General features: G+C 44.1%; 1 protein-coding gene across 2 annotated transcripts in view; it reads right to left on the reverse strand.

Moving 5' to 3' along the window:
- ZDHHC18 (zDHHC palmitoyltransferase 18) overlaps window positions 1–22550 on the reverse strand; it is a 137144-nt gene that overhangs the window by 16055 nt on the left and 98539 nt on the right. For both annotated transcript variants that reach the window (XM_086957620.1, XM_086957621.1), the window contains exons 7-9: window positions 8620–8729; window positions 6857–6953; window positions 3475–3571 (exon numbers count right to left, since the gene is read on the reverse strand). In XM_086957620.1, the coding sequence (XP_086813746.1) occupies window positions 3530–3571; window positions 6857–6953; window positions 8620–8729 (249 nt within the window). In that variant the 3' untranslated portion in view covers window positions 3475–3529. The remainder of the gene's footprint in view (window positions 1–3474; window positions 3572–6856; window positions 6954–8619; window positions 8730–22550) is intronic.

Below are 22550 nucleotides of genomic sequence, written 5' to 3' on the forward strand. Positions count from 1 at the left end.
ATGTACAGCATAGACGTACATGGCCAAGATGCCACCTTTAAGAACATGACCAGACATGGCTTAAGTACAAGAGATCATTACCCAACCCGAAGAGGGGAGGGTGGAACCAGTACCGCAGAAGCGGAGGAAAAGAACTCAAACACCCTATGATAGCGAATCATATTAGGGTGCACTCCCAGTACGTGCAAACACTAAAGAAGTGTGCCGCACAGCCGCTCCGCCTTGGCGTTAAACGATGATAGGGCGGAAGCCGTGGTAGAACTGTGTCTGAAAGGAACAGAACAAAGGCCCCAAGGGACAGTTGCTGGCTAATAGAGGGGCAGCCAACATGGACAAAGAGCACAGGGATGCTGAAAAATGCCCCCGTGAAGGGCAGGCAAGGCAGAAGCCGCACGGTAAGAAACCTAAAATGATGGGTCGAAAGAGTACAGACAACCAGAGACCACAACCTGAATTGAAAATGCAATAGATAAGATAGACGCCAACCTGTGGGTCATACAGCAGTAAGAGAGAAGATAGAGTGATCCACAGAAGATCTTCTGGTAGGAATACTCCACAGGAGCATACCAAGCCTTCCTCGTAGGAAGGCAGCTACACAGCCACTAAATACTTCAAATAGGGTAAATCTGAACGCTGATGAGGGAGCCTCCCCTGGAGCCAAGCTCATAGACAGAGGACTTCAAAGAAGGCCGAACCAGCTGACCAGCTGTACCAACCAAGCTAAACATGGGGGAATATCCGGCCTGACCATTTCGGTATTACGTTATGAACCCAGGGTCATAAACAAAGAAGGCAACACCACCTACCAAGAAAAAGCAACATAAAGCCAAACAGCGTGTGACAAAGATAGGCCACAAGGTCTAGAAAGCCGGGCCATAAGGGCTAGCAAATCACAGGAGACCAGACATGAGGCGTGAGAGCGCCGAATCTGCGTGCAAACCAAAAAGGTCCATACCATTGAATGGCTGATCCCGCAAAGTGTCCCGAACGTTCTCGGGAAAACAACTATCGCGCAGCCACGAATGGCAGTGCAAAGCAACCGACCGGGCCATTGCTCTACTAATAGAGTCATTAGTATCCAGGGGCGATCGAATGGAATATTGTGCCAGTCCGCGGCCATCAAGAAGATGATTCAAGTCAGCTCAGGGCACTTCTGGGAGAGAAGGAAGAAGGAGCTCAACCAAGTCCCATAAGGCAAAGGAAGCACATGCAAACACAAAAGACGTGTTTAAGGCACGGATGCCCGCACTGGTGGAGGCAAAAATATTGCGCCCACATACCTCCAGCCAGCAGAGCGAAAGAAGGCTGCAAGGCGAAAGCCACCTGGACAACGAGACCCTGAGCCCTAGGGTGAGAGACAAAAACTGGATTGTCTGGGGCCAGGCGATGCCGCCGGAGTCTAATGACGCTGGGACAACGTCCGCTGGACGTCGAGAACCTCCAAAGGGGAGGCAATCCAGGGGCGGATGGACAGCAACTTGACCTCCACCAGCGGGTAGGAAGGAGATTGACAGGGCATTGAACTCTGTGCCGCAGCCAGCGTGAGCGTAGGAAGCCGCACAGGGCTATGCGCCGACTGGACGGGCGGGCAAGACTGATTACTGGGATGCCCCTCCGGCTGTGTCCCGTTGACGTCGTATCGACTTCGGGGTTGGAGTCGACGCACTCAGCAAGTGCTGAGGACGAAGCCACTGGTGAAGACCGTCATGAGTGCCTTCCTCCTCTGTGGGAACAGTAGGCACCCAAAGGAAGACTGGAGAGCCTTTGAATAGGCCTCCATTTGGGACCTTGTTACTCCGACACCAGGAAAGGGTGGGTATGGAGGAGACGACTGCAGGGCGCCAGTGTCTGGCAAGGACTGAGAGCAGTGGGCCCCTGTGTAACATTTTCTTGAGGAAGATCTCTGTGACTTACGCTTGTGCTTACCAGTCTTCGAACGGCGTCCGCGGGAACGGTCCGATCCCTAGAGGGAGATTGGCAGCGTGAAGGTGCAGGACTGAACATCCGGGCGGCAGGCAGCTTCATACGACGCTCCCTGAGGGACTGAGGTTTCATCCGTTGACAGGCGTTGCACTCTGAGTCATGGTGCACTGCCAGGCACCACATACACATCGCGTGCGGATCTGTGACAGACATTTGCGGTTTGCAGGTATCACACGCCTTAAAGCCCGAAGGCAATGCACACTGTTCCGCGACGCCAAAGACGTCACAAAAAAGGCCTGAAAAACAGGCCAAGGAACCGCTGGTTTTCCTGGACCCGCGTTGGGACATGGAAAAGAAGAAAACTGACGTAAGCGCGCTGGGGGGTGAGGGGGGACGGGACATTTATGGCTCCGCTGACATCACGTCCGAGTAAGACGTAAGGGCGGCGCTGCCCGCCGGCGCACAGAGGTGCTGCTGCGGAAAGTTTTACGGATCCAGTCTGGGGATATTCTAAGTTAAGGAATCTGCGGCTAGATGGCTATCAGATAACCGTATTCCAATCTAGGAGCACCATCTAATTTGGACCACACTCAACAGTTTCTATACTGGATTACAAACCATTTAGTGTTGCATCTCACATAGACACGGATACCAAATATCAAAAGATTCTAGACATCAAAAAGTGGCAGGGGAATTTTTTTTTTGCATTGCTGGTCAATTAACTGCCACAGAGAGGACATCAACCACTACATTTCAAAGCCCAGAAATTATGTGCAAGGTCAGGTATAGGTAAAAGCGGAATGAGGTTCTCTCATTGGTCTACATGAAGTGTGAATTGATGTTTCATGCAGTGGCAGATGTCATTTCCCACCGGTTTTTAAAGGGGTCTTAAAGTTTTTTTTGGTTTTTTTATGGTGAAAGAGATAATGAACAAGTGCTCAAAGCTATCATTGTGCAAACAAACTGTATGTAACTAGATAAACAACACTTCGGCCCTTTGCAAGGAATCTGAAAGCTTGGCATGCCCACTGGTTTTGGAGCCCAGTAAGTGCAGCTATACATGCAATGAAATGACACCTCACTCGATCAACAGACATATCAAAAGTATGACTCCCTGCACTAAAAAGTATAACATAAAAGGTGTATTTATACAGCACTCTTAGGAAGGTGCTTTTTTGGTGCCAGATGTTTTTACCACCATTTTGGTATAGGGAGATTCTCACAGTGATATTTCTAAAGTTATATTACCATGGACAGCCATGTCTTGACATGCAATGCAAGAATGGACACCGCTTACTCACATGCAAACAGCACCTTCAAAACTGCACCTTCAAAACTTCTGCACAATTGGCAAGCACAGAAAGCCAGAGAACAGTGATGGGCGATGTACAGATTACTTGGTTGTAGGGTAGTTCTATAAAAACACTGAACACAAATATGGGATTGGGAAGGTAGGATGAACTGGGAAACTGGGTTTATACCTATGTGCAGACAAGGGGGAATGGATGCATGGTCACACTGTGAAAGGGAGGAGTCAAAAGAACGTCTTACCAGCAAAAACGCAGGCAATAAGACAACAAAATCCACAAGGTAGCGAGATCTGTAGTTAGGCTGTGCAAGAAATGGCAAAGTCCTGACAGACATCACCCTGTGAAAACACCAAATTTCAGATGTTACATTGCAGACACCCATTGGAGCAGGACGGAGCCAGCATCGTAAAGGGAAGGCATGCTACTACTGTGCATCACAAAAGGCATGCTCTTACTGACGCTATACAGTGAAGCGATCTCCTTATTCCCCCTTCACAATCCCAATATTTGGACACCCACATACCACAGCATCATCAACACACCACTGATAATAGCCTCGTGTTTTGGATTACTATTTATGTGGAAGAGCGCTGTATTTTTTTTAATATCATTTGCAGCGTTGACAATTTCAAACGCCACCTCCCACACGCAAACACATATCTTCTACCCACTTACATAGGGCTCAAACTCTCTTCGCTCCTAAAACAATGGAATGTGTTTAAATAAAAAAAATTAAAAAGATTACTGGTTTAAAAATATATTTTATTACAGCGAGTCCAAAACAATATTGTAACAAGAAAGAAGGGTAACATTGGATATAAATGTAACCAGTATTTTCCCCTCAACACTTTTTTTGCTAACTCCCAGAAACCTCAACAGTTCTTCACCAACTGTGATCAATATTTGATCTCCCCTCATGCCCACGTGACCTCAGAGGGGAGGGAGGGAACCCCAGGAATGCTGTACCTTCACAGACTACATCTGTGTACACCAGACGCTGATGCAGACTACACTCAACTCTCACAATAAAATAACACTTAGTGGTATTTATTTGGTTTGCTTTTGCCCTCCTTTTACCTCAACATACAATTATTGCCAGGAATCCGTTATACAGGAAGCAGGCATTTTCCTTCAGCAGGTACGGGGAGTTAAGGCAATTACAGAACAGCCCCAACATTATGAGTTCTGTAGTCGCATGCCGCAGGAAAACAATGCAAGGAGCACAAAGCCTATTATTGGACAAGTGAACCCTCATTAAAAAAGACAGTACATCTTTATAACATCAACCAGAGGTTATTTGTGAAGCGGGACCAAATGTCTTCAATCTCTTCCCCCAGCAATGCAATTACCAGAAAGTCTTCTGTAAAATCACCCAGAAGGTCATAAGATGACATTTCTAGCAAACGATCAGTGTTCTCAAAACTGTGTCTTTGTCTCTAAGATAGAACAGAGACACGATCTTCATTGGCATGCCAATTACAGAGCAGACTGGATTCAAAAGAAAAACCCATAGTGCCCTCCCACCTCCTCCAACCCCCAGGAGGCCTCTCTAATACAACGCCCTAAGAATGTGAAGAGAGTCAAATGGACACAGGGAAACCTGGGGAATATTTAACTACAGGATGTTTGGTGTCTCTTCCTAAAATACCCTGAGGAATCTCCAAGATAAAGTCCACTGTCTTGAACAAGGAAAAGTGATCAACTGAGCAAGATAAAGGGGAGCAGGACACAAGGAAAGAGGTGGAAGGTTACATATAAACGGATGCCTCTGCAAAACAAAACAAAAACCTTATACAAAAGATCTTTTTTTTTAAATCGCAATAATGAAACTTCTATTTATAAATTGTTTAACATGATGACATGACATTTTACAGCACAATATCGGTCAACATACAAAAATATCATAAAAAGTATACAAAAGTGTGCAAAATCCCCAAGCAGCTTTGTTTTCAAGTATTGCCAACAACATTAAGAGGTGCTTCATCAAATCTGTACCCCTCATATTACAAGAACACAGGGAATACATGCAATACTTGTCCTAGTCACACCTAAGGAACCAAAAGTCAACAGGTCTTCGATTATGTCTAGGGTGATCCAAACAAGCAATCAAATTAAGGACAAGCACCTCACTGATGCAAACTCACCCATTCCCTCCCCCTCTCAAAAAATAACACAATGATCAACAAACTTTTCAACCTCATGAGAACTATGAATAAGCATCGGTCAGATCTCATTATCCATAATGAGCAGAGGGAACCAAGTCAAGATGAAAACCATTCAAGAGTCAAAACAGTACAGAGCAGCCCATAAACACCACCGAATATAGTGTAGAGCAAACCTTAGTCAGTGTAAACCTCCCCAAAATGTCTCTAACAAGGACAGTACAAAAGGGAGGGAATTGAATCACAGCAGTAAAGGAACACCCGCACTATGTGCAGACTCTTCAATAAATGTATCCTTCAGCAGTCAAGAAAACCCTTTGTAGAATATATGGATATCTTCAATGCTCTTTTAAATAATTATAGCTTCAGGTGGTATGAACAGTGAATGAAAGGGAATCCCAAAAGCTTTAATAACTTCCAATCCTTTAAGGCAAAATTCAAGGGAACTTCACCATCAAGCACACTACCCCTCAAAGACCTGGCCATTAATGAAACTGTTGAACCAGCATGGGCCAGGCCCATTACCAAGGATAAACTGACTGCCTGCCAATGACAGATCGCGAGCAAACCCCTCGATACACAAAATACAGAATACAAATTAATGCACAACCCTGGAATCCTTCATGAGGATTGGGGTGATCCTTAATGTATATTCCTAAAAAGTGTCACAGTGACTCTAAACCTCTTTAACCAATGACGACCGAACCCGTAGTCATGCAGTGGCCATCATAAGTTAACTATAAACCTGTATGAAAAAACGAGTGATGCCAAACTGCTTCTACAAAAGGCCCATAAATCGCTCCCCACAATACTACATCTATCCTTTCTGTCCTTCTACTGGCTGGCCCACAAGTCACGGTAAAGTACTGGGTGCTTTTTCTGGTCCCTGCTGTGCATCTTCATAATACATGTTCCTTCAACTTAAGAGCCTTTTTGGGTATACTACGGGCAAGGAACTAGGACAGTACAAACAGTTCTGAATTGTTGCCCATCAGCACCTTAATACAAATTAAATGGAGGCTGGAAAGTATGGTACAAAAAAGTTATTTCTGTATTTCAGGCCCTTGCTCACGATGTACACACACTCGGCGCAGCTTGCTGATGCAATGAGCTTTGTGAATGGAGGAGACAATACACATGTAATCATGTATTACTGCTGACAGTCCAGAAGGTCGTCATTAGAGAGGCACTCAAAAGCCCTAGCTTTACACACTGCATCACGACTTGGGGTGTTGGTAATGCTTGGTGTTCACAAGTAGCAATTGAGCAGCTAAGTTCAGCAACGCTGTATTCAAGAACTATATCAAAACAAGGCAACCTATGGCTGAAGTCCATCTTTGGAAGCCCGAAAAAGAGACTGCTCCTCTCCGCAGTGTACAGTGCATCTGTTGGTGTCACGTCACGCACATGCACAGAACAGGCACGGGAAAATCAACTGTGACACTAGAGGACTCCGCCTACCATGTTGTTGTCAGTCTTTGCCTCAAAGGAGGAACTTGGTTTGGGAGCAGGGAGAATTCCTGAATCTGGCTGCACGAAGCCTCGTTGGTCAATCAGACTGAAAAAAGAAAGGGCAAGTAAGCAACTTAAGAGCAAAAACATCTAGAATACAGATGAGCACCCAGAGGATGCCATTAAGAGAGACTCGTGTAGCACAGCTTGAAAGTAAGCAAAATATGAAGCCAGATAAATACAGTGCATCTGTTCACAACATTTTGGGTTGCTTCAAGCTTACTGCAGAGAATGCAACTTGGATGCCCAAGCGGTGATGTGATTTTTCGAGAATGGAGGGTGTAGAAGTGTCCTTTCACAAACCAAAAGGTGTATGGCCTTTCCTTACTAGAGGACAGATACTTATGCATTTGTGGAGATACAGTAGACGTCTTCTACATAAGGATGCAAAAATAAGGTGTGCTTTTTCATGGGAGTTTTGGTATGCATATTAACAGAGTAGATGTCCTTATACCAGCAGTTGGGGGTTCTTCGCTTATAGATGTAAAAGCAAGAACCACTGGGTCCGAAAAAGTTCTATATCTGAATTAGGAAAGTATCTGATCCAGCTTTCAGCTACCTCACAGGGAGTAATGGGGGAACCGTGCATAACATGGACTCTCCTCCATCCAAAATGAACGCTTCCTGACCAGCACTCCCACCACCTGCTGTGCCTCCTGAAACTGTTCTTAGCTCCTTATCGGAGCAGAGAGCCAGTGGCTGTTCAGACAAACTCAAAGAACCCAGTCAAAAGACAGAAATTCAATCACAACAACGGTTGTATCCTACTCTTGCTATGTCATGGCAGTAGAAAAAACAGGTTTAGACTCTGGTATCAGAGCTTGTGACGCTCAGCGAGTGTGATACATAAAAAAGACAGATGGGTAACCGTAAATAATGGGGATATTTTTCACCAAAGGGGTTCCGAGTGATATGAAACCGACAACAGAAAAGGAAATTACAGAGTTGTCGAGGTCACTCAGAGACCACTTGTGGAGATATCTGCATATAAACTTATGTTTGAGGCTAGGGTGGTCTGTCTTTTGACTGCAGTGGTGTAAGCAGGGCCAGCTAGGATTCTAGAGAGACTGATTAAAACACTTCTAGAAAACGTTGCATACTTCAAAATGACAGCTTTCTGATTAGGTGACTCACCAGGTTTGTGAAAGCAGCATTGTGGTTAGAGCTTTGAGGGTTGGTTTCCATCACACCGACTTTCAAATCAGTTATGCACCTGTGTTGTATATTCCCAAAAGGGACAATAAGATGGGTTTCTTCTTCACAGTAGTCTTTCGGAATATAATTATTTGTCTTAAGTTAATACCTTTTTTTTTGCACGATGTACCCATTACACATACAAGGGTTTGGGTCAAGCTCATGAAGTACTGTGTACTTCAGTGTTACTAAGGGTTAAACAATGTTAATGTGACCATTTACTACAATTAGTTTTTTTGGGACCCCATGTAGCAGCATCTTGGTGTGAAATATTAATAATATAAAACATTAAACACCAACTAGTCAGCAAAAACGGAATAAAGAAAACGTCAAACAGTGCACTTGCACTAAATGGGATGGTGCCGGTATGGAGGCATCAAGGTCACACCCACCTGAAGGGTGAATATGCATGGAGGCGAGGTAAACAAGCCACTTGAACACTTGATTAAAGTGCAGTCTTACAGAGGAACCGTAGGCAAATGCATTTCTGCATGGCTAGAGGTGTTGTGCATTCTTACCTGGGAGGCAGAGGGGAACACAGTACTGCACAGCAGTTTGTGATGATACTTTGATGACTGTAGGGATTTCCAGAGTCTTCTGCATTTTTGCTTGCCCAAGAACCTTTGATCTGTTTGAGAAATGTCAACATTAGAAGAGAAGGGACACCCACATTCAGTATAATTAAGAAGAGGAGCAGAGGGCAGAAGCAGGACCTGGATGCTGCTCCCTCAATCAGAACAGGCCAGCAAAGAATACTAAACCCCCCCCCCCCCCAAACCCACTGAGGCCACTCTCTCCCCTCGCCACAGATGAAGCTGTCCACACGCCAGCCACCTGCTACTTGTCCTCTAATAATAGCATGTGGTAATACAAGCTGAACAGTGACCAGAAGTAGGGAAAATCTGGATTTTCATGCAGCATTTCTGGGTGTGTAGGTATTACACTTTCCAGAGACTATAACTTGTAATGGCCAGATTTAGCAGTGGGGGTAGCCTCCAGAATCAGATTGTAGTGTCCTAGCAGCTCACACGTAAATGCGGTCAACCCATAATGAGGGCCTAAGTGTTAAGTAGTTGGAAGACCCACACAAATCATCGGCAATAAATTGAAAAAAAAGAAGATATATTCTCCCTTAAACAACAAGGAGATGGATGGAATGTTTGAATTAATGTCAGTCACTGGACATCGTTCGGGGCACCATCCAAATCCACTGGTTTTTGTCCACGATGCTACCTCAGTTTGGACACCGTTATATGCAAATCAGCCTTGACCCTGCTCCTCATGGGAACAGTCCAGCCCGAATTGCCACACCAGGTCCTCCACGAACCAAGATGCAAGCAACCTAGGATCAATTTCACCCCGATACGTCGTCATCAGCCATAGGTTGATTTAAGTGGCAAGGTGAGCACGGGACCCACATCTGGGCATACCACTCACATTTAGAGCGTTAATTACAACAGCAATAAAGTGGATAGAATTAATCTCAGCCACTTGCAATCACTCGGGCTGTATCCAAATCCATCGTGCATAATTACAATGGACTCCAGTGCAGCCCGAGAGATTACCAGTGGCTGAGATAAATTCAAGCATTTCCATCACTTTTTCTATACTTTAGTATATTCCCTCTGAAGACAGACCTTTGGAAATACTAAAGCTGAAAGGTGGTCTCGGCCAGCCCAAAGAGAGAAAAATTACATGAATGACACCTTTTGCGATATCCCAGCGAGAAAATATAATCTGTACTCCAATTAAAGGCTATTTAGCATTTGCAAACAAAGGGACTGAGAGAAAGAGAGAAGTCAGATTGCTAGGACCACAAACATGGCTACTATTTACTAGATTTTAACTGCTGAATAAACTGCAACTGAGCCAACAAATACCCACTACTGATATAAGTTACACCCAGATGAGGAGACTTGGTAGGCTTGTACCTCTGCTTTCTATAGATACACGTCGCATTGCAATATCTGCATTAATCTCATCGGAATTACACTATTGGAACTCACTTGACACAGGCATAAATAGCTCATTGAAATACAAAATACAGCGTATTCAAAAGCAACCTGCAAGATAAGTTTTTTAGCTCGATTCTCCAGGAAAGCGCCAATGCTACCCAGCTTGCACTGGCTACAAATCAGATGCAGAAATGAATTTAAATCATTTGTCAGTTCACATAAGACACTACAACTTGCATAAACACTTTAGTTAATAGGCTCCACATATAGAAGTCTTACCCAACTCTCTGTTCTGAAAAAAATACTCATTTTGAGAATCCCATGAATAAAGTAAACAATCATGAGGCAATTCTTTTTTTTTTTAAATCAAATCTATAAAGCTGTCCATCTTCTTTGGTGCCACAAGACCCTACCGTGACAAATAAACTTTAATAATTTCATATATACATCATTAATAGTCTATTATCAAACGTTAATAGTTCTGGGAAGAAAAAAGCTTGACATTCACTTTAAAATACACAAAAGCATTCCAAAGTATACAAAGGTCACACATCACTTGAGTCTTAGTCACTAAATTTGACATGAATATGCTGCCGTATTGTTAATGTGGCTGAGTTTAAAAAAAGTTGGATCTTGTGAATTCGTAAATGACATTCAAGCAATGTACGTAGAACTGATTCCACTGAGCCCGTCAAATAGCAGGCATATGCAATGTCATCCATTGCATCAATCCAGGCCTCCATGCGCTCAAATTCCATAACCAAATCCGTACATGTAATTAACATTATTGAGAGGTGAGTGACATTGAAGTATGCTAAGATTTCTTTTGAGATACATTTAGTCTACATATTATACAGAAAATGTACTAAATTTCATGTGTATCTCCCATTTGGGCAAACTGATTTGACTTGGCTCTAGTACAAGTCTTGAGATTGGAGTACTAGGAGCCAATGCTGACAAAACATTAAGTAGCTCAACTTGCTATACACGGATGATATCCTTCTCTATCTCACATCCCCCAAGAGATCCCCGATTGTCGTATTAAACATCCTACACGGGGGGAGGAGCTACGACACCAACCAAGATGGCCGCATAGTCTCCCGGCTCCGCTGACCTCCGTCCGACGCTCTATTATCCTGTTGCTTATCCTGGTTACCTGCACCGGATCCGTGTGGGTGATCCGACCCGCACTCCAGTGGTGTAATCCCGGATTTCTCCGCCGTTGTGGAGCGGAGCTACGTCGATGACCGAATTGAGGCCTAACCCAACAGGGAAGCCGGGGTCTCTAGTGCTGGCTCTGCCGGGTCCGAGTTGAATAACAACGGACTGCTGAATGTGGTTGGGTCCGGTCTCCGGAACACTCGGACCTTTTTGATTGTTCTGCTACCATCAGCTGCCTGGTGCCCTATTGTAGGTGAGGTGGCGAGTGACGCATGGTGTTGTGTTGCGGGGTCCCTGACCGGGGGTCCGGCTTTCACATCGCCGATCCCCCCGGGTCGGTGCCTCTATTGCTCTATTGCTCACTGACCGTCAGTCCCTCATGGCTTATTTCTACTCCGCCTAATCTTGCCCCGGAGAAGGCGCCTCTCCGTGGGGAACACCATGTTGGAGGACGAAAGGAGTCTAGCAGAGCAGGCTCGAACTGGCCCGTCATTACGGACGGTGCTTGAGGCACTCGTGGCACTTCAGGAAACTATCAAAGTCCAGACATGCAGTTTGTTGTCCGCAACAGATGGAATCTCAGGCTTGGGACCGGATCCTGACTCGACGCCTGTGACCCGGCAGCCAGCCCGCTTTTCAATAGACGCTTCGGAGGTGTATTCGGACCCGGCGTTGGAAGCAGTGTTTGCCCTTATTGCAGTGGATCTACCCGTCTGTAATGTGCGCCTGGACATCCAATTGAACCGTTGGAACCCCCGATTTTGTACCCCTCGGAACATTTACATGCCGTCCCCATTTTGGAATCTTCTACTTTGTATTGTATGCTGTTTCGGACCGTGTCGATTCCCCATCCCCATCGGTCTTTCAAGATGGCGGATGGGGTAAAGCTTGGCTTCGGTGGCAGGAAGGGGCAACAGTGGTACCAGCCATCTACATCTGTGTACTCCTGTTCTGCTGACTTTTGTGATGTTTTGGGGAATGAGCTTTCCTTAATTGACGACTTCAGTGAATTCGATCGACGGGGCCAGGGTTGAGATTGTCTGGGTTTCTCATTGTGGTACTGTGGTTAACGGGATTGTCTTATTGACCTAACGGAATCCGGGGCAGAGCTGGCTACGACGGGGGAAGGAGACCGGGAGGCTGTAGAACTATGCCCTCCTCCAATTTCCCCTGTCGGGTGGGGTTTCTTTTCCTTTTCCTTTTTTTCCCTTTCTTTCTATATTTCGGGCTCTGGTTACTGGGCGACAGACACGCTGCGAGGGGGGTGGCCGTAGTCATCTGCAGGGGTGCAGGGTGGGGGGGTGTGAATCCCGTTTTTTATTTTTGTTCTTTGGCCTCTTTTTTCTTCTTTCTCTTCTCTGGCCTTTTCTTTCTTTTTCCTTTTCCGGGTTAGTGTAGTGGGTTCGGCTTTTTCTACATCCTTACTTCTACATCTGTGCCTTGACTTCTCCGAGGTTTTGGTGTTGTGGGGCGGACAATAACGATGGTGTGGACATTAATAATATGCTGGTTTATCCTGATGTCGCATGTCTTAACGCCGCTGACTTACATGATAGTGAACTTATTGTGGACACGTCGTTCTTCTGCTCGCCCCCTTTTGTGATCAGAGACACTGTACGACACCTGATCCTTTCTATTTTATATTATAAAATGAAAACCTTCTATCCCGTTTCCAAATTGAACTGCCTTTGCAACCGCTGCGCTTAGTGGATGGAGTTACTATGCTCCCCAGGGAAACTGGGTCTGAAGTTGGATTGTAATACCGTACTGAACTGCTCAGCGGCCAGCCCTGGGGGTTGTAGGCCCATGTCTGTATTTGATTGCAAATGTTAAATAAAGGTTTTTTAAAAAAAAAAACATCCTACACGTTTGGCAGAAATTCTGGATTTCGAGTCAACTGGCAAAAATCTCCCCTGTATGTCCTCTGTGGGGGCCCACCTCTGCTACCCAGAGACTGCCCCATACCGATAGTTTCAGAAGGCTTCAAATACATAGGCATATTTATTTCTCTTGACCCCTCGGTTAGAAACGCCCGCAACCTTGTCCCTCCCCTGCAGAGACTCAAATGTGACATCACGAATTGGAAGATACGTGACAAGGGTGTCTTATCACATAGGCGTGCGCTCGTTTTGCTGGAAACAACGTTGTTTCTTCACAACAGTAATCAATATTTAAAGAATGTTCAATCAAGTTCATAGATTATTCTTTTATTTCTCTTCAATCCTTTAATGCCAAAAATCAATTTCATTCGTAATTTTCTTTATAATCCTTGTTTTTGGCTATAATACCCAATGCATTTTGGGTAAATGTAAAAAGGACCCTTCTTCAGGGGTCTGTACACAGAATAACACAGGACCAGTTCAGTCACTAGCAAAACACATTTAAAATCGACATTGGTAAATATATTACATGCATACATCATGTGCTTTGTGCATAATGTGATCTTGTTTGGGCTATGGTGAAGGTTGTGCAAATAAATATACGTGGTTCGAAGTTCGAGGGAGCAAAGAGTGCCGGAAAACTAAAACAATATAAAAAAACTAATCAGCTAGGAAGTGAACCGAGTGGAGTACCTCGGCGGCAATTTAAAAGGGGTGATTAATCGAGTAGAAAAACGCCTGTCAAATGAGCATGACCACGAGCTGTACAGAAATGAGAGCAACCGTACGACACTTACTTCTATAGTCAACGCAGATCGACATGTGGATTTACCATTATGAACGCTGCTTCCGGGTTCTCTGACGGCGTAGGTTGATGGCCGACAGCCAATGCGCTACTATTTTTAGCTCTGTGACGCATGTCGTGATACGAGTGAGTCGGTTTCAAGATGGAGCCGTTTTGTGAGGGCATTTGATAGGGCATTAGGTGGTTGTAATCTTAACCTAAACACCAATCACATGGAGAGGTTCAATAAACTTTGAGATGGAGCAGTCAGGGTCTGCTTCTATAACGTGCTGGAAAGCTTTCCTCTGGTTGCTATGGAACATGCATCACGTAGTGACGTGAATTGTAGTCTCTAAGGAATGTTGACAGTATTATCAATGATAAAATGGTGTAATGCACCGGATAAAGTGACGAAATGCCCAAAAAGAAAGCTAAAATGCGGAAGTATAAGGGAAATGAAGATTGGTGAAACAGAAAAAAACCGGAAATTAGGTTCCACAAATGAATGTTCATGGCTCGTCTGTTTCATTCGTGTATGTGCAGAATGACAATGACAAATGTCGATAATGTGCCTATAACAGTTAAATACAATGGAAGGTGTAGTGGGGGGGTGGGGAGGGGGGAATCAGGGTAGGAAATCGGCCAATGTCAGAAATATAGGAATATTCACAAAAAAATATGAATATCCTATCCTATCATTCATCCCAGATGGATGTAAGGAATTCAGTTTTTTATCCAATAGAATTCCGACATCAATCGTGCTTTTGATAGATCCATATCGCAGCGTTGTTGCACTACCTCAAGTATAGTAAATTTTAATTGAGATATCTGGCGATTAGCCTCTGCCCAGTGTGTTGCCACAGTAGATTTCAAGTTCTTCAATCAAATGTTGCTTTTATGTTCTGTCATGAGTATTTTGATTTTTCTCTCGGTTTGACCTATGTAAATTTTACCACACGGGCATTTGATTGCATAAATCACATTCTTAGTGTCACATGTGCTGGAATGGCGGAGCTCTATTTAATATCCTTTCGTGGGGTGCATCAAAATGTTACCTGTCATGACATTGTTGCAGTGAATACAGTTTTGGCATCTAAGCATTCCTTTGTATGTTGTGATCACTGTTTTTTTGGTGTTTAATATCTTACATTTTTTGATCTCTGAAATGCAAAAGTTATGCGATCACTATATAATCCTTGCAAGTCTGGTTCTCCTGTGATTAAGGACCAATGGTGGTTGATTATACTCTTGATTCTCTGTGCATCAGTAGAAAATTTCAAAACACAAACCGTTTTCTTCTCTGTCAATGCTGTTTTGGATTCAAGTAAGGATTCTCTGAACATTTGATTGACTCTTTATGGATTCATCTAGGACATCTTGCGGATATCCTCGTTCTCGATATTTAATGACCTAATCTTTAATCTAATCCTTTAAATTGTTGGGATCTGAAGTGATTCTCTTTAATCTAACGAATTGTGAAAACGGAAGGTGTTTCCTGAAGGATTCAGGGTGAAAACATTGATACAATAAACTGATGTTTCTGGCTGTTTTTTTGATGAATACTTTGGTAGTTAGTTGATCATTCTCTATGGTGACCTGAACGTCCAGGAATGCTATGGAATGTTTGTCAATGTTAAGTGTGAATTTGATCCTTTCATGATGGGTGTTGATGATTTCAATGTTTCTTTCCAATTTGGACTTGTCACCTTTCCATATTAAGAATAGTTCGTCAATGTATCTTTTGAAGTCTACCAGATGTTCCGTCCATTCCGGATTTTCTAGGATGTGGTCTGTTTCGAATTTGGACATAAAAATGTTTGCATACGAGGGAGGGCCCCGAAGCCCATTGATGTTCCATTGCATTGACTGTAAAACTTGCCTTGCCATTCAAAATAACTGTGGTACAGTGCAAAATGCATAAGTTCCAGAAGGAATACTTTGCTGACATCCTGTTTTTCATCCTTTAATAAGCGCCATTCTAGTGCTTCTAAACCTTCATTGTGTGGAATTGAAGTGTAGAGTGCTATGACATCCACAGTGCATAGCCAACATTCTGCGGTGTCATCTAAAGTGATGGTCTTCAGTAGGTTCAAAAAGGATGCAGTGTCCTTAATATACGTGCTGCTGTTTTGTACTAGTGGTTGTAAGTACCAGTCTACAAATTTTCCTATTGGTTCAGAGATAGAGCCGCAGGCTGAGACTATGGGTCTGAAAGGAGGTTTTTGTGGATGCTTGTGAATTTTTGGCAACATGTGTAATTTTGGTCTGTGTGGAAATTTCGTCTCTAAGAATTTGTGTGTTTTTTCACTGATCCATTTCATATCAAGTGCATGATCCAACATCTGTTGCAATGTCTTTTGGTATTCCTGTGTGGGGTCATTTTCAAGTGGTATATAAATTCCTTCATTGCTGATGTGTGTATTAACACTCGTTATATAGAAATTGGTGTCCATAACAATTAGGGCTCCTCCCTTATCAGCTCTTTGAAAAGTTAAATTAGTGTCATTAGAAAGATTTTTCAAAGTACTCCATTCTTTGGTGGAAAAGTTTGGTCTTTTTAGGTTTAGAAAAGTTGATTTTTTGAACTTCAGTTAGAACACTTCTCTCAAATGCTTCAATTGTTTTACGCGAAAATGGTGCACAGAAGTTGCTTTTTGGTTTGAATTCTTTCACTGTGGATTCATTACCAATGTCCAACGCAGGTTGAGAATCTTTGAAAAAGTATTTAAGTTTGATTGATCTGAAAAATTTGAATAGTTATTTATGTTTCTGGTAAGTTTGACTTGTATGTAGGGACAAATGAAGTTCCTTTGTTCAGTACTGCAGTTTGCGCTTTAGTCAGTTTTTTAGATGATATGTTTATGACAAGTCAGTTTCGTCTCTGACTCCTCCTCGGTTTCCTTTGCTCCTACTTGTTTTTCGGATTGTGATGCGTTTGCTGCAGGGCTTATGTCTAAAAAAGCTGTTTTTTGTGTAATGGTTGACTGGGTTTGTTTTTCGGTTATCTTTGAAGTGCTTGCAACTGGTCTTCTTGTCTGTGCTATATCTGTGTCCGTGACGACGCTTTCCTGTGAGGAACTATTGGTGGATTTTGGTTGTTGCCATTTTTTATGGTTGTAGATTTATGCCCAAGTGTAAACTTCTTCTAATCTTTAGTCAATAGTATCACGTCGATACTTCCTGATTTTTCATTTGTTCACTTCTTTCGCGTGTTTCTCTAATTTAATGTTGAGATCATCAAGAGTTGTTTGTAAGTCTGGATGTTTGTCGAGTTCCTTTCTGATACCTTCAATTTCTTCTTCCAAATTTTTAAGAACATTTGAAAGTTCTTCCACAATTAGAAGGATTAGATCTAATGAACATTTGTTCAAGATTTGATACCACCGTTCGATGAATTTTGTATTTTTTCTACATAACATTGGCTTCAGGGCTATTCTTAATCCCCTGGGAATTCTTTTAATCTTATGATAATGTATCAACGTCATGGCATGTAGCCTTTGATTGATCTCTTTTTAGGTCTCGCGACCTATCAATGCGCATGCGCATTGAGCGGAGCGAGAATTCAAGTGCTCAAAATACTCGTGAAACCACAGGTTTTTTGGTGCGGTTTTCTTCGAGTTCACGTGAATCACGTGACCAAACAAGCACGCGTATCAGCCTCCCTCCCTCCTAATTGCTTTTTTTCCACGGCCGCCACCACATCAAAGGGCCTCTCCCAGCGTGTGCTCTGAGGCTTCTCCTCCCCTAATTATTCATGGCTGGCCGGTGGCTGGCCGTACTTTCAGTTTCCCGCAGTCCCCCACTAAGGCATACTTTTATAAACAGCATCGTAACATTTAATAGAGTACACCCAGCCCAACCAGCCTTTCACAGATAGCAATACATATTGGATTAAATTGTGTGTATTGTTGCTACAAACGCAGTCGCTTTCACATGCTGCGCTTGTTTACATTTCTGTTGCTTTCCTCCCACCCCCCACCCGCTGTTCATGTTCACAATGCTCCCACCCACCTCCCTTCATTCTCCGCATTCCCTTTCTGTGTTTCTCCTTTTACAAAGACGCATTCGTAGGAGACTGCCCTGTGTGGATGTTTAAAGCTAGGCTTTCATTATTCCCCTACTAAGGCAAACTTTTATAAGCAGGAACGTAACGTTATATGTTATATGGATAGATACACTGCGGCATCGCGTTCTGCTGTAGTTTTCTGTGGGAAATCAAATGTGCACTACCCTTCCTGTTGCCTCTGCTCTGCCCAAGTATATTTCACGGACAAGCTTGCACTGCTGATGTTCCGGATGTACATGTGCTATCTGCGTATATGACCCTCGTGTGCACCTCGTCTACCCCTCCCGAGACATGCTCCCCACCCAAGTGTGTGTTCCCCTCCCATGCACGTGTCGTGCTCACATGCACCCCTTCTACCCCTCCCATGCGCGTGTTCCTCCTCACCTGCGTGTGTTCCCCTCCTTATTCCCTTTCCGTGCCCATTTTCCCACTCCCCATGCACCCCGTCTATTAATTCGAAAAACATTTAAAAAAAGACCAATAACTGCTGCCCAAGCCATTCGTTTAGCTTTAGGGTCCTAAAATAGTCGGAAATGTAACACATGCAGGAGTGCACTTGTGCTCTTCATGACTGGCACAAGTGAACTATTGACATATTTCACGTGCAGGGAAAACATCAATCTATGATCCGTTGGCCTCACAGAAGGAACACAGGCACTCTGCCCCCTTTGCGTGTGTAACACCAGCCTTTTTATTCATTTGACTATCCAAGTGGCCCCAAGTCTAGTCAAATGAGGATTCTTTTTCACTTTGTATGTCCCTGATTTTGCACAAATCGAAACATTACAGCGTAAATACACTGAACATAATCTTCACAAAAGTTATTTACAAAAGTTTAAGCTATTGCCATCATAAATTACAATAACTTTTATTTAAGTATTAATTATTAAAAAAAATTAAAAGCCAGTTATTTGTATTATCAATACATCTAAGTCACGTAAATACAACACATATTACATTACAAATGCTATAGGTGTCACATTTGCGAAAGTTAAAACTATTGGCATTTTAAATGACAAAGCTATTAATTTCGCTATTTTTTCGTGATGTTCTCCACTAGCATTTTACCTCTTTGCTCCATTTCTTGCTACCTTTGCCCGTTTTCTTTCTCCTCTTTTTCCTTTCCCTTCTAATAAAATGTAATCTTTTTATGTATTATTTTTACTCACTGTATAATATCCTTTTAAACCCAAAAAACGCTGAAAACGTCAAATTAAATATATCTTTAGCCTATTGTTCATTTTCTTACTTTTATTCTGCTGATTTTAAACTATCTTTAAAAGACTTTCCAAAATGGCCGCTTTTAACACTCACTGTACAGTTATGTCTCCCTGCGGCTAAAACACTCGTCCTTCTTCTGTGTCCATGGCTTGCATGGTGAGTGACAGCGGCCAGTGTCAGTATCCGGAAGGAGCCGGCACCGGGGCACGAGGGTAGAGCAGGGTTCGGAGGTTGCTCCGTCAGCTGTAGTAGCACCTGCAGGCGAAGATGTGGTGCCTGAAGCTACCGCTCCTCACGGCAGTCTTCTGTTCTTTTCATTTGCATCCTGTCCTGGGCGCAGATGACATCGTAGTGGGCTGCAGAGGATTTGTTAAGTCTGACGTAGAGATCAATTATTCTCTGATAGAGGTGAGTGCTGCCTGTATAGAGTATTATGCAAGTCAGCTGTCGTGCTGACGGTGTAGACGAGCTACACCACATCTCAACACACTGCATGCTAGGTCTGAAGGCAGCCTTCCGCCTACCATCACTGTACACCTACTATCATAAACACTTCTGCGAGCCGTGTGCACAGCCAGCAATGCAGCTGACAGTGCCATATGCTAGTATCGGCCCGCTGCTAACCCTGGTTACTATTGGCAGAGAAGGGAGCCTTACACTGCCACACAAAAGCTAAATTCTGGAATATAGGCAACCCTACGCCATTTAAGTTAAAATTAGAAGAAGAGATGGCGTGCCCTTAATCTGTCTTTAGGGGAAAGATAGTAAGAACATAGGAAGATTCTTATTATGCCACTGCTGAGGGTGTCTGAGAAGATTTGGTGTTATTACAAAACGAGGAGAGGGTAGCCTCACATCACTCAGGGACTCCACCACGGCCCTCTGGGACTCCACCACACCACCCTGGGACTCCACCACGTCCCTCTGGGACTCCACCACGTCCCTCTGGGACTCCACCACGTCCCTCTGGGACTCCACCACGTCCCTCTGGGACTCCACCACGTCCCTCTGGGACTCCACCACACCACCCTGGGACTCCACCACACCACCCTGGGACTCCACCACACCACCCTGGGACTCCACCACACCACCCTGGGACTCCACCACACCACCCTGGGACTCCACCACACCACCCTGGGACTCCACCACACCACCCTGGGACTCCACCACACCACCCTGGGACTCCACCACACCACCCTGGGACTCCACCACACCACCCTGGGACTCCACCACATCACTCTGGGACTCCACCACATCACTCTGGGACTCCACCACATCACTCTGGGACTCCACCACATCACTCTGGGACTCCATCACATCACTCTGGGACTCCACCACATCACTCTAATACACCACCACATCACTCAGCACCACAACAGCACTGTCCTTGCTGGCTAACAACAAGCATTCCCATAGCCAATAGGACTCGTATTAGGAAAGTGCAAGCTATTGGCTTTGTAAATAACAATGCTATTAATTTATATATTTTCAGTGCCAACACATTAAAAAAATAATTGTCATTTACAATACCAATAGCCCACAATTTCCTAATGCGAGACCTATTGGCAACGCCAGTGCTTGTTTGCTTATATATTCAAACTGTCGCAAAAGTTGTGCTGTTGTGAAAAGTGAAAATCAAAAGTAGTTTTGGTATCCCTGTGCACTCTATTTTTCCTTTGCTTAATTCTTGGTTCATAGCAAAATTCTTGTTGGCGCTACGTCTGTCGCAAATTGGTTTTTGGCATTAAAGGATTGAAGAGAAATAAAAGAATAATGATCTATGAACTTGATTGAACATTCTTTAAATATGGATTACTGTTGTGAAGAAACAACGTAGTTTCCAGCAAAACGAGCGCACACCTATGTGATAAGACACCCTTGTCACGTATCCTCTCTATATATAGATATAGATATATATATATATATATATATATATATATATATATATATAAATAAAGGCTCTGAAAGACAGTGCGACAGACTTAGCGCCAACAAGAATTTTGTTATGAACCAAGAATTAAACAAAGGATAAATCGAGTGCACAGGGATACCAAAACTACTTTTGATTATCACGAATTGGAAGTAACTCCCACTTTCTCTACTAGGCAAGGCGGCCCTTTTTAACATGATGTCCCTGCCCAGTTTCCTCTATGCCCTACAAAACTCGCCCGATCCTGTCCCAAAACTTACTTCAAAGAAATTGAAGGGCTCCAACGGTACCTTCTATGGGGCGGGAGACTGCGCATTTCTATCAAAACTCACGCTCAGTTGGTATTACAGTGGAATCGGACTATCAGACATTAAAAAAATACTACTGGGCAGCACACTTAGAGCAAAAAACCACGGCACTTACGGCCAACCGGACGACCCGGGGTTCCGTATGGATCGTTGGCTCCTTCCGAACGGGGCCTACATTCGAGCACTATACTCCAAAAGAGACAGATACCCACTTACTGGACCTACCAATAACACAGTTATTATCTGGCATGCTGCAACCAAATCGCTTGGCTGGAACAATAGGTTGCCCTCGCCACACCCTTGTGGGATTCACAAAAGCTAGGAGATTTGGGTAAATCCAAATGTTTCGACAAATGGGACCCAATTGGCAACTCCCACATTAGGGACCTATGGGCTACAGCGGCGCAAAGCCTTTTGACACCCTTCAAAGTCAATACTCACTGGCGGACACTGAGCTTTTCCGATATCTGCAAGTCCGTCATGCACTACAGACAGTTTTGCCCTGTGACTCCTCTCCACCGGATAGCTCCCCACTGGAGGACAGACTGCTAGAGGGCCATCTGCCCGAAAGGGCTATCTCCCTAACCTATCGAAAGCTCATCAACAATATGGACGATCCAATAATATCAATAAGGGAGAAATGGACTGGAGATTGCATCGAATTGGACGATGAAAGTTGGCAACAGCGGGTATCTCTCCCCCCCACCCCCCCCCCCCCCCCCCCCCCAGTTGCTATTTCGGTGCAGCTTCGGCTTGTGCAGCTAAAGATCCTGCATATAATCTATGCAACAAGTTGACCAACTGGTACACATGGGTGGGCAGACAGATTGGTCTTGAAGACATGGGATGCACTCAACTGGGTACATTCATGCACATTATATGGCACTGTGAACCAATCCAGGAATATTGGTGTAAAATACGTACAGTCATGAGCGAAACATTGGAGGTCGAGATTAAGCCAGAAGCTCCCAGATGCCTTCTTAACATCTGGGAACCGACTGACCTTAAAACGCACGTCACACAGTAGGTAACAATCGGATGTATGGTCGCTAAAAGGAATATTGCGCAGCTTGGAGGGCCTCACATGCACCCACAATCGCAGATTGGGAAAAATACCTAGATTGGTGTATGCTAAGAGAAAAGA

This window comes from Lissotriton vulgaris, chromosome 2_1 (genome assembly GCF_964263255.1).
Source record: "Lissotriton vulgaris chromosome 2_1, aLisVul1.2, whole genome shotgun sequence".
Taxonomy (NCBI): domain Eukaryota; kingdom Metazoa; phylum Chordata; class Amphibia; order Caudata; family Salamandridae; genus Lissotriton; species Lissotriton vulgaris.